This window comes from Triturus cristatus, chromosome 10 (assembly GCF_964204655.1).
Source record: "Triturus cristatus chromosome 10, aTriCri1.1, whole genome shotgun sequence".
Lineage (NCBI taxonomy): Eukaryota > Metazoa > Chordata > Amphibia > Caudata > Salamandridae > Triturus > Triturus cristatus.
Genome location: NC_140593.1, coordinates 1204887977 through 1204903065, shown reverse-complemented (window position 1 = coordinate 1204903065; position 15089 = coordinate 1204887977). Strand labels below are relative to the sequence as shown.

The following is a 15089-nucleotide window of genomic DNA, read 5'->3' as shown; positions in this document are numbered from 1 at the left end:
CTCTCTCCAAGCCTTCTCCTGTACTCATGGGGGTCCCTCAAGGGTCTGCCCTATCACCCATCCTCTTCAACCTTTTACTGGAATCTCTTGCTAACTCATTAAACTCATGAACATTCTCTTCCACATGTATGCAGACGACACGCAACTCTATTTGAAAATCTCATCCTTGGTAAACATCATCTCCTTAAACACTACTCTAAGGTCTACTCAAAACGGAGAACCATCTCCTGCTTAACACTTCCAAAGCCGAATTCCTGCTCATCTCCCCTCCGATCCACATCCCCAAGATAGACCTATGGCTGAGTCACCTCACTGCTTTCAATTGCACTCCTCATCATAGACTCAGCCAAATCTCTCGGAGTCACCATGGACAAGCACCTGAATATGAAAAATCATATCGGCAATGTATGTAAGGGAGCAAACCATTTGTTGAGGTCACTCAGACATATCAAACGTTTCCTTCCACTAAATGATTTCAAGCAGGTGGTCCAAGCGCTTGTCTTGCTGAGGCTGGACTACAGCAGTGCTACCCTCTGTGACCTTCCCAAATACGCCCTGGCTCCACTAAGGTCAACTCTGAACGCGGCGGCTAGACTGGTCACAGGCACCAAACGATACGAACATATATCCCCAGTCCTAAAATCTCTCAATTGGCTACCCTACGAAGCTCGAATTCAGTTAAAGATTGCCGTTCTGGCTCACAAAGCCCTTCACTTCAATACTCCCAGGTACCTTGCGCAAAAACTTGAACTATCCTGTGGTTTTAGAGCCTTAAGAAGTGCCGCTACCTTCCTCCTGAAACCACTCATCCTTAACAAAAAAAATAACTCGTCACCAAGCCTTCTCCGGCACTGCACCAAAAATTTGGAACTCTCTTCCACCGGAAGTACGCAGAATCTCTTCAACGAAGGCTTTAAAATTGGAAGCTGAACGATTCCTTATGAACAAATTCTTAGAAGGATACGCCCACTTGCTCGGATGTTATTGCATTTGTTATTCCTCTCATCCTATTGTAAAGCGCTCTGATATCCTTTGTGATCTTGTTCGCGCTATATAAAACTTTATAAATAACCTTGTTCAGCTTCTGGCACAGGAAAACTTAAAATAAATGGTGTTCATAAATAATCAGAATGTTTACCTCCATTTCCCTATCGGGGAACCCCACCAGATTTGCCTGCCCTTTTTTGTGGGTTCTTCCCATTGCCATTTGCTGTTCTGACTTTTGGGCTTACTTCAGTCTTGCATGTGTTCATGAAAGTCATGTTAGTGGTCTCTGGCCATGTCCACAAGTCATACGTGTTCCCATATCTCAATTATTGGCATTGAAGGCAGGCTTTTCCCCAGCTAGGGTCAATCCATTTTCAGAACAAGGCTTTTGCAATTTCCTTATTGAGATCTCTGCAATTAGACTGGGACATTTATGTTATGATCCCGACATAGCAACCGAATGCGCATCTTCCATTTCTCAAAGACATCTGACTACAGGCCTCCTGCTTTCTGCTCGTCCCATGTGTTTGCTCCATTGGTACCTCAATTTTAGGTGGGCTCAGCATTGGTGGGTAGACCTTCTGGACCAGCATACTAATGGGGGGTCTCCTGCGATCCGCAAAGATGCATGGGCATTGGCAACATCTTCTGTGGCAAGCCATTTTGCTTTCTGCCTGCTGTGGATAATACCCTGATGGACGCTTTGTCCGCTGGGTTTGTTGGGGGATGTGTTGGAGTGTTGTCTGTACAAGATCATGATACATGTTGTGTTGTCCCCATAGAACCAAAAACTCCACATTCACCTGTTTCAGTTTGCCGACAATACTGCTGCAGTGTAGTAGTCTTAACAAGTAGGGGTGGTGTAGACTGAAGCCTCCTTTGTCTGAAAGCGCTGCTAATGTAATGCTATGTTTCAGCCACTGGGATTTGTCTCTCCATAAGCGATCTTAATAGGAGGGGTAACAGGCTGAGGAGGTATTATCTTGCAGTCTTCAAGTGGTGTCTCTATCCAGAGGTAGGTCAGTCGATCTTTGCTCAGTTGATGCTCCTCAGGTAGACTTAGCCACTTAAAAAACTCTCTGTGCACCCTGTTGTATGTTTTGCAATGTCCATTGGTGGGGTTTGGGGGGCTGATTCACCCTCGCAATCTGTATGATTCCCTGATTCTTTCTGATTGCTCTGGGAGTATCCAGTGATTGGCCTCCTAGGCACGAACCTGCTAAAACTTTCAATATATCCATGGACCAATAAAACATTGCTTCATCTGGGCAATGGTTGAGCTCAGTTTTCATGTATTCCACTACTCTGCCTTGGATGAATAGTCCTCTTATTCAGATGTAGCCACACATAAACATGTCAGTCCGTAGCAAAATGCATTTCCTGCATGTTATCTTCATCAGATGGCATTGCCAGCTGATTTCTCAGATGGACAGCATCAGAGTATGCAGGTGAAGCTATTGTATAGTTTCTTTGATTCTAGTAAGACTGTGTATATAGTACAACAAAACTTTATAATACAGAGACGGGGTCGTCTTATATAATCAGTAAATAACGGTCTGTTTGGCTAGCTCACAGTATCGCATCCACACTCCTAAACCTACAGAGATATAGATTTTGTCAGTAACCTAGATCATGAGACTCAGATATGAAAAGCTCTAATCTTTGTAAATACAACAAGAACTGCCTTTGTTAGAAAGAAGGGACATTATTGTAATAAGCATTGTTAGAATAGTGAAAAACACAAACAATTCAACCATGGTAATTGTTTATGATGTTGCTAAAGTTACTCCTATCTATTACTAGCCTTTATGCTAAAGAGCATAGCAGGAGTTAACCATCTGCTAGGCCTGTTGGAATGACTCAACCCCATACCTTGATACTGTGTGTCAGGAAACCAGGCTTAATGCATCCACAAATGCACCTCCGTCTGAGTGTACAGCTATCTTCCTTCTCAGGATGAAGGTCGAGACAGCAGGACTCCATTTTAGTTACAGCTCACCGCAGCGTTCCATGATAACTCCAGAAAAAGTGAATCTCTCACCAACTTCAGCATAGATTCTGTTTTTATAATAAACTTGCAAGCTTATCCGACTGTGCCAAAGGCGCAGAACGTGTTAATTAGACTGAAGCAGTAGACTCTTCTCTATACGAGCACAGAAAATAAAGCCATACATAATATTCTGAATTTGTGCGACCCTGGAACTAAATGTGCAGACTGCAGGGAGACAGTGTCTATAGGGAATAAATGTGTGCAAGGGCCATTCTCATGATAAAAAAAATGTACAAACCACCATTAGAAAATAATGCTAAGCTCAAACAAGAAACTAAAATGGAGACTAAATGTAAACCACATAACAAAGAAAATGATATGTAAACAGAATAGTCGGATGTCAAACGTGTCATGGAGGGTTTGATTTCAGACACCCCATTGTTTGTAAACATCAGTATTTTAGTCTTAGTCGAATACTTTCTGACTCAAACTACTATATACTGAGAAATGTATAGATTTTTTTTATCTTTTATCTCGTCCAGGTGCTATATCTGCTGTAAGATGCAAATAAACGTTTTCGGGTTGGTATGGCATGCAGGCAAATTTGAGGCTAAATTCTGCTATGTCGAATCTTCCTTGAACTGTGTCCATATAAATCCAGCTTACTTTGGTGCTGCTCACTTGACTTCGCCAACCTCAGTCGGACTATTTTGTGTTCTTTTGTGAAGTGCCCACTCATTGTTCCTCCACAGGTCACCCTGACACTTTTGCTTTATGTGTATCCATAATCCGTCAGTCAACTAGTCTAGAAAGATGCCTGCCATTACCCAGCAGAACCATAAACACCCCAATTGTAATGTGAACGCTGGAGCGTTGGGCTGGAAGGGCTTTTCTTCTTTATGGGAAGAATTTGAGCAATTGGTTCTAGTAAAGGTTTTGAAATGTATGTCCTTGATGTTTTGACATGTAGATTTTTAGTATCCCGAAGATATGTTTTGGAGCCAGCCCTCAGGCAAGCCAATTGTCCAGTTTTGGAAGCGTGTATATTTCTTTGCTATTCAAGTGAAGAGCAGCAGCTATTCTGTACTGGGTCAAAAATTCTGGGGGCCCTTTTGATGCCCAGTATCCATGCCATCACTTCATAATGAAATTTAATCTGCAGTAGCGAATACTCTTAAGGTGCATATTCTTTAGGTTGATAAGCCGCATCATCATCCTACAGGGATTAAACCCTTTGCAATATGCACCCAAAATTCTGATTTGTAATGCTATTCCACCAAATAAAGGCACCTTTTTTGTAGAGCAAAATAAAGTAACAAGTTTATGTTTAGGGATTGTGAAATAACTGGAAAGGTTAGCTTATTTTATTCCGGTGTTCTTAGTACAAGTTCATCCTCCGTGAAGAGGTCTGAAATGTCCTGAATTGAAAAAAACATTTAAAAATCTAAAGGGTTCTGCTCTGACACACTGGTTTGGTTTTACTGGGAAACCTACTGACTCCCCACACCCGATTCAGAATTTTTGCAGCGTGAATCTTTCTGGATTCACTATGCTGTGCATTATTCCGCGATCTGGTGGTTGGGTCCGGATTCGTAGTCCTTCTTTTTTTTTTTTCCTTTTTTTTTGTAGCCCAGGTGGGCGTCGACGTCCCACCATTTGGTGTACCTCTCGTGACGTCGGCGTGCTTCCTGCGGAAGTCCCACCTTTGGGGTGCCATCTTCAGATTATTTTTTACGCCGTTGGGTCTGGATCGTCATCGAGAAGCTCCAGAGTTTTTAACGAAGGAAGAAGAAAAATACACGACTTTCATCGAAGGAGAAATTATAGAAGACTACAGAGAGGAAGAGCATACAGCCGGGACGACGAAGAAGGAGGAGATCCTCAATCTTCGACGCCCATCGGAAAATGCGCACTCAGACTCTGAGCGCAATGGACAAGACACCCTTTAAATTCTGCCGTAACTGCCACCACAAATACGCGCAGAAGGACCAACATCCGGTTTGCAACCTTTGCCTGCCGATCGACCACGAGAGCAAGAACTGCAACGCCTGTTCCGTCTTCACGCCGAAGACACTCCAGGTGAGAGAAAGGCAGAGGAGAGCCAACTTCAACATGGAAGGCAAGGGTAAGGCCCCGTCGCTGTACGAACTTGGCCTCTCCAACGACGATGAAGACAACATCGCCGAGGGACCTGATGTTTTCACGGTCGCAGAGACCGATAAGAAAACGCCTGTCAAGGTAGGAGACACGTCGAGTACGAAACCCCCGAAAGGGCCCCGAAAATCTGAGAGTGACTCTCGAAAAACAGAGTCAAAGTCCTCGAAAGGAACACCGGCGCCGAAGATTTCGACTACCGCGAGTGGATCCAAGGACGAAAGGCCCAGCGGATCCTTCGAGAAGGACTCCCAGGTGCCGAAGGCCGCCGATGAAACAGAGTTCGTCGAAGCAGGCCCACGAGGTGGGGCATTCGGCGACAAAGGACAAGGCCGCGTCGACGCAAGCTCCGTCGAAAAGACCAGCGCTCAACGCCGAACATGCCTCCGAAATGGAGAAGAAAAAGAGAAGGCTCGAGGTGGAGATGGAGAGCATCCTTCAGAGGAAGAAGGAGTTCGATGAAAAAATTCAAAATCCCAACGAAACCGTCGACGGATGTCGTCGAGATCGAAGAACAGGAAGAGTTCGACGCCGAAGAGCAGTCGAGAGATCCTGAAGAGGAGGAAGAAGACCCCTACTATGTGGGAGAAGATGAGGAAGAGGAGCAGCAGTCGATCTACGGCTCGGCGCCGTCGACGACACATGAGCTGGAATGGCAGGACATCGACGCCGAAAATCCCGAAGAGCCCGTGGAGACCTATCCTTCGAGGCCTTAACTGCCAGACGACATTGGGGCATACAACATGGTCGTCAAGAGTGCTGCAGCAGCTTTTGGCGTGAAATTGGACGAGGAGAAGCCGAAACCTGCACATCCCGATGACCAGGCGCCACAAAAACCTGTTAAGGTTCAACATCAACCAGGACCATTACCAATTCACAACCCTGGCATTTGGTCTAAAGTCCGCACCAAGGGTTTTCACAAAAGGCCTTGCAGCAGTAGCAGCGTACCTACGGAGGGAAGGGATTCATGTGTATCCTTACCTAGACGACTGGCTAATCAAAGCAAGTACTCGCGACAAGTGCGAGGAGCACACAGAGCGGGTGACAAGAACACTAACAAACCTGGGGTTCTCGATACACTGGGGGAAGTCATCAATGGAACCAGAACAGGTGAAGATCTTCCTGGGAGCGCAGATCAACACCTTAGACAAAACGGTCATTCCCAGCGACAGGAGAACAATAGCCCTGCTGAAGGAGACGCGTCTCTACCAGAAGGGGCGAGCTCTGACAGTGAGTACAGCGAGCAAGATCATGGGTATGATGGCATTGTGCATTCACCTAGTCCCCAATGTACGGCTTCACATGAGACCGTTCCAGGAATGGTGCAACAACAATGGTCACAAGCAAACGGAAGTTGGGAGGATCTAGTGGTTGTTACGCACGCAGTGCAAGAGGAGATAGCATGGTGGAACAGGGAGAACATAACTATAGGAAAGCCCTTGACACCACCAAACCCAACTATGTGACCATTACCACAGACGCATCCCAGATAGGATGGGGAGCGCACATGAACAAGCTCAGAGTGAGGGGTCTGTGGACTCCAGCAGATGCGGTCAGACACATCAACTACCTGGAATTAAAGACCGTACTGCTAGCCCTGAAGGCCTTCCAGAGGCAGCTATACAACCAAAAAGTGTTGATACAGACGGACAATACTACCACAATGTTCTACATCAACAAGCAGGGAGGAACACAATCGTTCCCCCTTTCAACTCTGGCACAAGAGATTTGGAGGTGGGCCATCCCACTCAAAATAGACCTGCTGGCGATACACCTACCAGGGAAGGACAATGTGGAAGCCGATTGGCTCAGCAGGCAGACCTCGGCATCCCACGAGTGGGAGCTCAATGGACAGGAAACGCAAAGGCTATTCAAAAGGTGGGGTACACCGACAATAGACCTGTTTGCAACACACCTGAATGCAAAATGCCGAAACTTTGCATCCAGACAACCAGAAAAAAAATCCCAGGGGAATGCCCTATGGATAAGTTGGTCAAAGACATTTGCATACGCTTTTCCACCAATACCACTGATACACAGGGTACTCAACAAGTGCAAGACCAGCAACATGACAATGATCATGGTGGCACCACAGTGAGCAAGACAGACCTGGTACTCACAAATAGTGGAGATGGCACAGGGACCTCCACACAAATTCGCAAAAAGAAAGGACTTGCTCTCCATGCAGAACGGAGAGGTTCTACACCCAGAGCCAGAGAGCCTCGGACTGGCAGCTTGGCTCCTGAAGACATAGAGTTCGCACATCTTAAACTACCTCCAAGCACTATGCGAGTGCTGCGGGAGGCAAGGAGACCAACAACACGAAAATGTTATGGGGAAAAGTGGAAAAGGCTCACAATGTGGTGCAGCAAAAATAAACTGCAAAATAAATTGACAAAGGAATCAACGGTGCTTAGATACCTCACACACCTTCTAAAGGTGAAACTATGCTAATCGTCGCTGAGGGTCCACCTAGCGGCGATCGTAGCTTACATACGAGGTGAGACCGGAGGAAGCTTCTTTACGTCACGGGTAGTAAAGAGATTCCTGGAAGGGGCAAAAAGAATAGCACCACCAAAGAGGATGCCGCCTCCGGCATGGAACCTCAACATAGTCCTGACGGAACTTATGAAGGCGCCCTTTGAGCCCATTCACAAGGCCTCCCTTCAAATGCTAACAATGAAGACAGCCTTTCTGGTGGCAATAACCTCACTGCGCAGAGTAAGCGAGCTGCAAGCGCTAACGCTGCAAGAGCCCTACATCCAGATACACAAGGACAGAGTCGTAATGAGAACGGACCCACACTTCATGCCAAAGGTGGTGTCAGCATTCCATATAAATCAAACAATTCAAATACCAAGTTTCTTTCAGAACCCAGCAACAAGCGCAGAGAGGGCACTGCACACTCTAGACGCTAGAAGGGTGGTGATACACTACATCAAGAGGACAAAAGAACACAGGAAAACCAAGCAGTTTTTTGTGTCCTTCGCAATGAGCTTCCTGGGTAGACCAGTGACAAAAAGCACCATCGCACTATGGATTGCACTAACAATACAATTCTGCCACAAACAGGTGGGGCAAGAACTATCTGAGGGGCCACGGGCCCACTCCACAAGGAAGAAGGGAGCAACAATCACCTTTCTGGCTAATACACCTATTCAAGACATATGCCTGGCGGCAACATGGGCTTCGGTGCACACGTTCACCAAGCACCACTGCGTGGATATACAGATGAACAAGGAGGCACAAGTAGGACAGAAGATGCTCCAACATATATTCAACGACCAACGCTCATCTTCCACCCAGCCGCCACAGAGATAACAAACCGCTACAAAATCTATGCACAGCATAGTGAATCCAGAAAGATTCACGCTGCAAAACGAATAGTTTCTTACCTGTCGGTGTAGTTTTGCAGCTTGAAGATCTTTCTGGATTCACTAGCGAACCCACCCACCTCCGCCAGGAAGATGAGGCAGGAGAAAAAAGGGTGGAAGGACAAAGACTGAAATAACAAGACAAAACTGAAAGGATATATATAAGAAAATTACTTAACGCCTAGGGTTAAAAAAAAGAGAGAGAGAGAAGAAAGGAAAAAAGAACCCGTCGATGGCGCCCCAAAGGTGGGACTTCCGCAGGAAGCACGCCGACGTCACAAGAGGTACACCAAATGGTGGGACTTCGACGCCCGCCTGGGCTACAAAAAAAACAAAAGAAAGACTACGAATCCGGACCCAACCACCAGATCGCGGAATAATGCACAGCATAGTGAATCCAGAAAGATCTTCAAGCTGCAAAACTACACCGACAGGTAAGAAACTATTCGATATGCTCTAACAAGCCTGCCTGATGGGTATCTTGCTTATACAAAACATGTTCTGCAACACGCGCAGACCTCCTGGATCGCTCCAGGGCTGCATGGAGTGGAGTAGAGACTCGCAAACTGAAGTTGCCATATCCCATTGGACATACTGCTGCATAAAAATCAAACTAGTGTCAATGAATCATAGACCTAAACTAATACATTTTAAATTCCTTCTAAAATACTCTACACCTGCCCAAAGATCAAAAATAGACTCCTCCCACTCACACCGATGCCTATGATCTACGAACAAGCTGACTTCATCCACCTGGCGTGGAGATGTCCTGCATACAGGCCTCCTACGCCACTGAGTATTGAACTGCGACCTGCATATACCCCGCTATATCTATGTACTTGTTTGATAAAACGTCAAATAAAAACTATAGGCGCCATCTCTTGTGCTCTCAGTTGTGTGCGAAAGCCCTCGCACCTGATAAGTGGAAAAGGTTCATGCATTACTGCATCTCCAAACTGTTAGACTCCCTTAAGGTTCCTGTGCAGGAGATGTTAAGAGGGCGCTCAAGTCTAATCAGCTTTTTGTGTCCTTGGCCAAACCCCACATGAGCCGTGCCACCTCTAAAGCAGACGTCACTAGGTGGATAGTTAATTGCATCCAGACTTGTGCCAAGACCAAACGCACACTCCCGGTGTCCCCTAGAGCCTACTTTAAACTCAAAAAGGGTACCACCGTAGCACTTTAAGGTAAGATCCTTCTACCAGTTACCTGTAAGGTTACTACTTGGTGATTCCACATTCTTTCAACAAGCATTCTTGTGTGGACATTTTATCCTATCAGAAAGATTTAATTGGGCAAGCGGTCTTGGAAACACTTTTACAAACATCTACTCGCTAACCACTGCTTTATAGTCTACGCAGAGCATGAGTATCTCCAGCCACACATGCTATGAATGGTAAATGTTACTGAACATCTAACCTTCTGTTCACAGCAGTTAGTGCTGTAGATTCACAGGCGCCCACCCTCCTCCCAAGAAGCAAGTGATGATTCGTGGATATTTTCCCTTTACTATGCACACCTCACTCTGTCTCCAACACAGCACTCCACTTACACTAATCACCAGCTGGGCGGCTAACAATTGGGTGGAGCCAGTGTATGTTGCATTGTGGTGGAGTCGCAACAGGTCTTGTGACTTGAAGTTCTTTGAAGAAAAACAAGTTACAAACAACTGCGTCGACCACTGGATGGCAGGAATATGCGTGCCATGCAAATCTACAGCACTAAACGCTACGAACAGATTGTTACAGGGCAACATTTTCCATAAAATAGTGGGCGCTTACTAGGGCTTTGTGGTCTTAGTAGACGTTCTACCCAGGCTCTGCCTGTCTGTGCTCACTGACTATAGGGAAAAGAGGAGTAGTGAACTAACACTTCTGGACCCAGCCACTAGATGGCTGGCTGCATATGAATCTAAAAGAGCTTCAAGCTGCAAAACCATTATCACAGGTAACTAACTGGTTTTTAGAGAGGATCACCCCTCTCCAAGTGATGAAAAGCTAAACCCAAGTAAATGCGTGGCTCTCATTTTGCCAATGAAATGTGATCCTTCCAGAACTTATCTACTAGTACATGATGGGATTGATTTATAACCTTAAGGCCTAAAAAGGTGTTTTTTAAAATCAAAACTGCATTTTTCTCAGAATAGTTGCAGCCTTTTAGAAGCCTGAATCGAGAACTAGGCCAGGTAAGGGTACATTCAAAGATGACTGACCCTTGGGCAAGGATCCCACTGATACTCTATCCTCTGTGTCTAAGCTACACCATGAGAAATTGAATGAGTTGGTGGTGCGCACTTTACAGTTTTAATAAAATAAACAACCTTTGCACTGACTGATGTTCAGAGGCCTCTATTTAAAATTCCAGAGGATGCAATGAACAACTAGGCTAAGATTTGTCAAGACTTTTTGCAAGAGCTGCAGTGCCGTCATTGGAAGAACGCCTTACTAGACCTCATTGTGTGTTATGGTTCAATTCTTTTTATTGGTATTTTAAAAACAATGCCAAAATCAGCAATGCCGGCCTCAAAAAACGCGGAAGGTCTGTAATCAAAACAAACATGTTTATGCCATCAGTAGTTCGGCAAACAATCCTCATCCCAACTGACCCTCCACTCACTTCCCTCACTGTGTGTTAAAGTAAATGAAGGTCTGTAAAAGAAGAGGATAGCAGTAGGCTTGAATTAGTCAAACTAACAAGTATGTAACTTATCTGCTGTGCTTTCTTGTATCATGCGACATAAGCAAAAGTTTAAGCAGAGGCAGCATTTGCTTCTTGTATAAAACATGTTCTTTTTGTAATTCCATCTTCTCGTTCAGGGGGCCCTCACTGAGAAGCAGCAGCAGCAGCAACATCAACAGAGTAGCTTTGACCTTCTAAGGCACATCGGAGAAGATCGAGATGTAAGTCCTGCCTCTCTCCCTGGAAGCCTCACACATGCTATTGCTGGTCCATCTCCGTCCTTGCCTAGAAATAAATCACAAGCTACTCGCAGTGCTGCCTTCGTGTATCCATGCTAACCTGGAGCACCTCTATTATAGTGTTCGGTCCTATTGCCTTGTAAGCAGCCATACACGAGTACTTGAGACTCTACCTTGTCGCCTTTCAATATTTCTCTGTCCAACAGCCGTTTTTATGGTTTGCAACATGTTCTGCTCTTGCAGGGCCGCATACTGCACTGCCAGTCCACCCCTTCCTGACCTACAGTAGCGGACTAGACCAAGACCAATCTGTGCCATTGCACCTCAACATAAACCTGCATTTCTTTGAACTTCCTTTTCATATAGTAAAATGGAAAGTATGTGTGACAAACTGTAATCGTTTTGCCTATCTTAGAGTCCTCCACGTGGCCTTGTCGCTGCCTACAGCGGGGAAAGCGAAAGTGAAGAGGAACCAGAGAGCTCGGCTGAGCAAGAGGAGAAGCTTACAGACTGGACGAAGATGGCATGCCTTCTCTGTCGGCGTCAATTCCCCAGCAAGGAGGCTCTTGTGCGGCACCAGCAGCTCTCAGACCTTCACAAGGTACAGAGTCGAAGCTTCCCAAGGAGACAGCGATTTGATGGGTGGGACACAGTGTTGGCTAACAATGGTCAGTGGGCTTCTACACATGGAAAACTGAGCTGAGTACCATCTCTGAGTGGCTCTCAATCAGTCATAATGACAGCTCTCGATCAGTATCTCCAATGATGGGCATGTGCAAGCGATTGTTTGTATGTCTTATGAACATTACCTCCAGAGTCAGACCATTGACCATTGACTGTTTCGTTTTTCCCCAGCAAAATCTGGAGCGACACCGGATTTCCACTCTTGCAGCAGGAGGATCTGAGTCCTCGAAGAACGACAGCGAGGTATGTTGGGACCTCCCTCTTGCCTTGTTAGTCTGCCTTTCCCAAATGAAAGTGAAAGCTTTTATCTAAACTGTTGGACTTGCTGGTCCTGTTGCAGGGAGTGTACATCTCTACATGGTGGGTGTGTTTTAGTTTCATCTTTTTTAAAACCCACCCAAATCAGTGGCAACTGAAAGCATTATCATGGAAAGACTGGTCAGTGACCCTCTGCATTGACATTTTCTTCGGGTCTGCATTCAGTTTATGGAAGTGACGCCACACTTCCAAAACTACTTTAAAAACAAAGTACTCTGGCACAATTTCATTTGCAGACTCGTTGTGTGTAGGATTTGGAAATGCTTTGTTTAGTATCACTTCTCACGCATTCAGTGGCTGTACAGCCTACTTACTTTTTTATTGAAATCAACTACTTACAGACTTGATGTCTGAAGTGCATCTGAGTCATTTATCTGAGACTAACTGTTGAGTAGATAAGAATTTTCATTGATATTGATTGTAAGTTTTGAATGTTTCTGCCTATTTTCTGATTCTTTCCTGATGGAAACCTCCCCTACTCCCTTTTCTGGCGCTCTCCCTATGCCCTGCCCTACTCCTGTGAGGCTTATCTTGGGTCAATTGCCAGCATGTGGCCCTTGTCCACTTATCTTCCCATTCTATTTTTGATAAAGCTCTCTCTAGCCTTTTAGTTATGCCTCAGGCCCACTGAACTTGACACTTCTATACTGAGAGTCGTCTTGTCTGTTTGGACCAGTGCAAATTATGGTGAATTTGTTAATTGGGGCAACTATTACTCTTCGTCTTGGCCTTAATTTTTATTTTGTAAGGTGAAGAGCATGGACCGTTCTCAAATATAAACCTGTTTGCCACGGCATAGTGGGGTGTATCCTGGAACAGGTTTTCCTGACACTATAAATTGAGATACAGTAGTCGTTACCCTTTCTAAAATTCCATTTTTTCTTTTATTCAAAAAGCAGTAACCTATGTACTCAGTTGAAATATGTATATGCTAGTCTTTCTAGAAGCTTGCTGCCATTTGAAACTCTGCCTTTTAACATTTTCCAGAATACAATCTTCTGTAGAATTGTTTTAGTATCTTCCACCTTCACTTTAAAGGCTGCAACTTTATTATTGAGTCAACTACCAAAGGCAGGTTTTGGCTCTGAAGTAATCCTATTAGTGGAGCAATGTCTTATGGTAATTCATGTGTTGCGTACAAAACAAAGTGGAAACTCTAAACAGATTTTCATTTCCCCCCCCCCCCCCCAGACTAAGTACAGGGACCGGGCAGCGGAAAGGAGAGTAAAGTATGGCGTCCCTGAGCCACCAGAACCCAAGAAGAGGAAATATGCTGCAGAGGCAACAGTGTATGTATGCAGTGTGCAATAAGTCCAAATACCACTGACAGTATAAAGTGTAAAGGTATACAGACCAAATGTAAACATCCAGGCTGCATTCAGCTCCGATTTGAACTAAAACATTGCACATACAGACTGAACCGATTACAGTTTAACATTAGGAAATGTATATACTTACTGATGCACCACACAGTATACCATACAGATCCCAAGTCAAGTCCTGTAAAAGCAGACCTGGGCGGATGTGTTCCAAGTATAACTCAGATCAATGCTTTCTTTCTGCATACATGCATTTTTCTCCAAGTTGTGTTGGTTCATAAATACTCTGACTAAGGGGTTAGAAAGCTTCATTTGTGTGGTGCTACCGCATTCGACTGGTACATGGAACCTCTTGCTAGCACCCTCAATTATTGCACACCATTTCCCTGTTGATAAGACCAGACTGGATCTGAAGACTTGACACTGCTGCCCAAGTTCGATCTGACATTCAGGCCTGGGTGACGATTTACTATTGTTGAAAGTCGTTCTTCTTCATGGGCCCCCTTGTTCTGCTCAATTCAGTCAAATTATGGCAGGATTATTGCTTACTGCTGAAAAACTAATCATCATAGAAAATGTAAAATCTTAAGGCAGTCACCTGGAAAAGAACCCGAGGCTCTAAGAACATTATACATTGGTAAAATGGATGCAGTTTCACCTTAGACTCCATTAAGGTATTGAACCAGTTTAACTCTGGTGCTATCAAAGCTGTACTAGTAAACTTGTTGGTTGGAATTCCTAAAATACTAAGAGCCCCTCTCAGTGCTGTACTACAAGCATCAGCAATACTGGCTACTGTCTCAAGTGTAGTCCTTATTTCTAACACAGAAACTAACTATCTCTGGAAAAAGTCACTACAAAACCGGCTTTATCATGAGTAGCTCTTAAGGGTAAGGAATTCGGCTCGACTGCAAATGCTGCTGATGTGACTACGACTAATAGAAACAAAGTTCTGCTCTATACCTCCTTGTTAGCTGAAGAGCAGCATTATATGTTATTTATTTTCTGTTTTGTTGCACAACCAGCGTTGTGATATCTTGTTTGAATCTGCTTATGCCACTTGTTGACTGGAATCTTTTCCTTATGCGAAGTGCTCGGTAACCCCTTGGTATACTCCACGCTGTATAAAACTGTTGCTTAATAGATGTTTGTAGCATGTGCTGCTGTAGACCACATATTCTGCACACGTCTACCTTCTGTTGGGTGCTGACATTCGTAGGTTCTTTCTTTCAAAGGAGTCTTTGATCTCAAGCCACCTCATGACTCCCCCAATGCACTGGACAATGACTGCACCTCGGATTGTGTTTTCACCCAGTGGGTGAGTGTAGTAAGTGGAATGAGCGAA

The 15089-nt window shown here is 44.9% G+C and overlaps 1 protein-coding gene across 1 annotated transcript in view; it reads left to right on the top strand.

Annotated features, from left to right (window-relative positions):
* Positions 1-15089, top strand: part of LOC146797067 (RNA-binding protein 10-like) — a 297765-nt gene that overhangs the window by 232648 nt on the left and 50028 nt on the right. Inside the window, exons 21-24 of the mRNA XM_085629688.1 lie at positions 11322-11405; positions 11839-12024; positions 12279-12350; positions 13617-13714. Of these exons, the coding sequence (XP_085485814.1) occupies positions 11322-11405; positions 11839-12024; positions 12279-12350; positions 13617-13714 (440 nt within the window). The remainder of the gene's footprint in view (positions 1-11321; positions 11406-11838; positions 12025-12278; positions 12351-13616; positions 13715-15089) is intronic.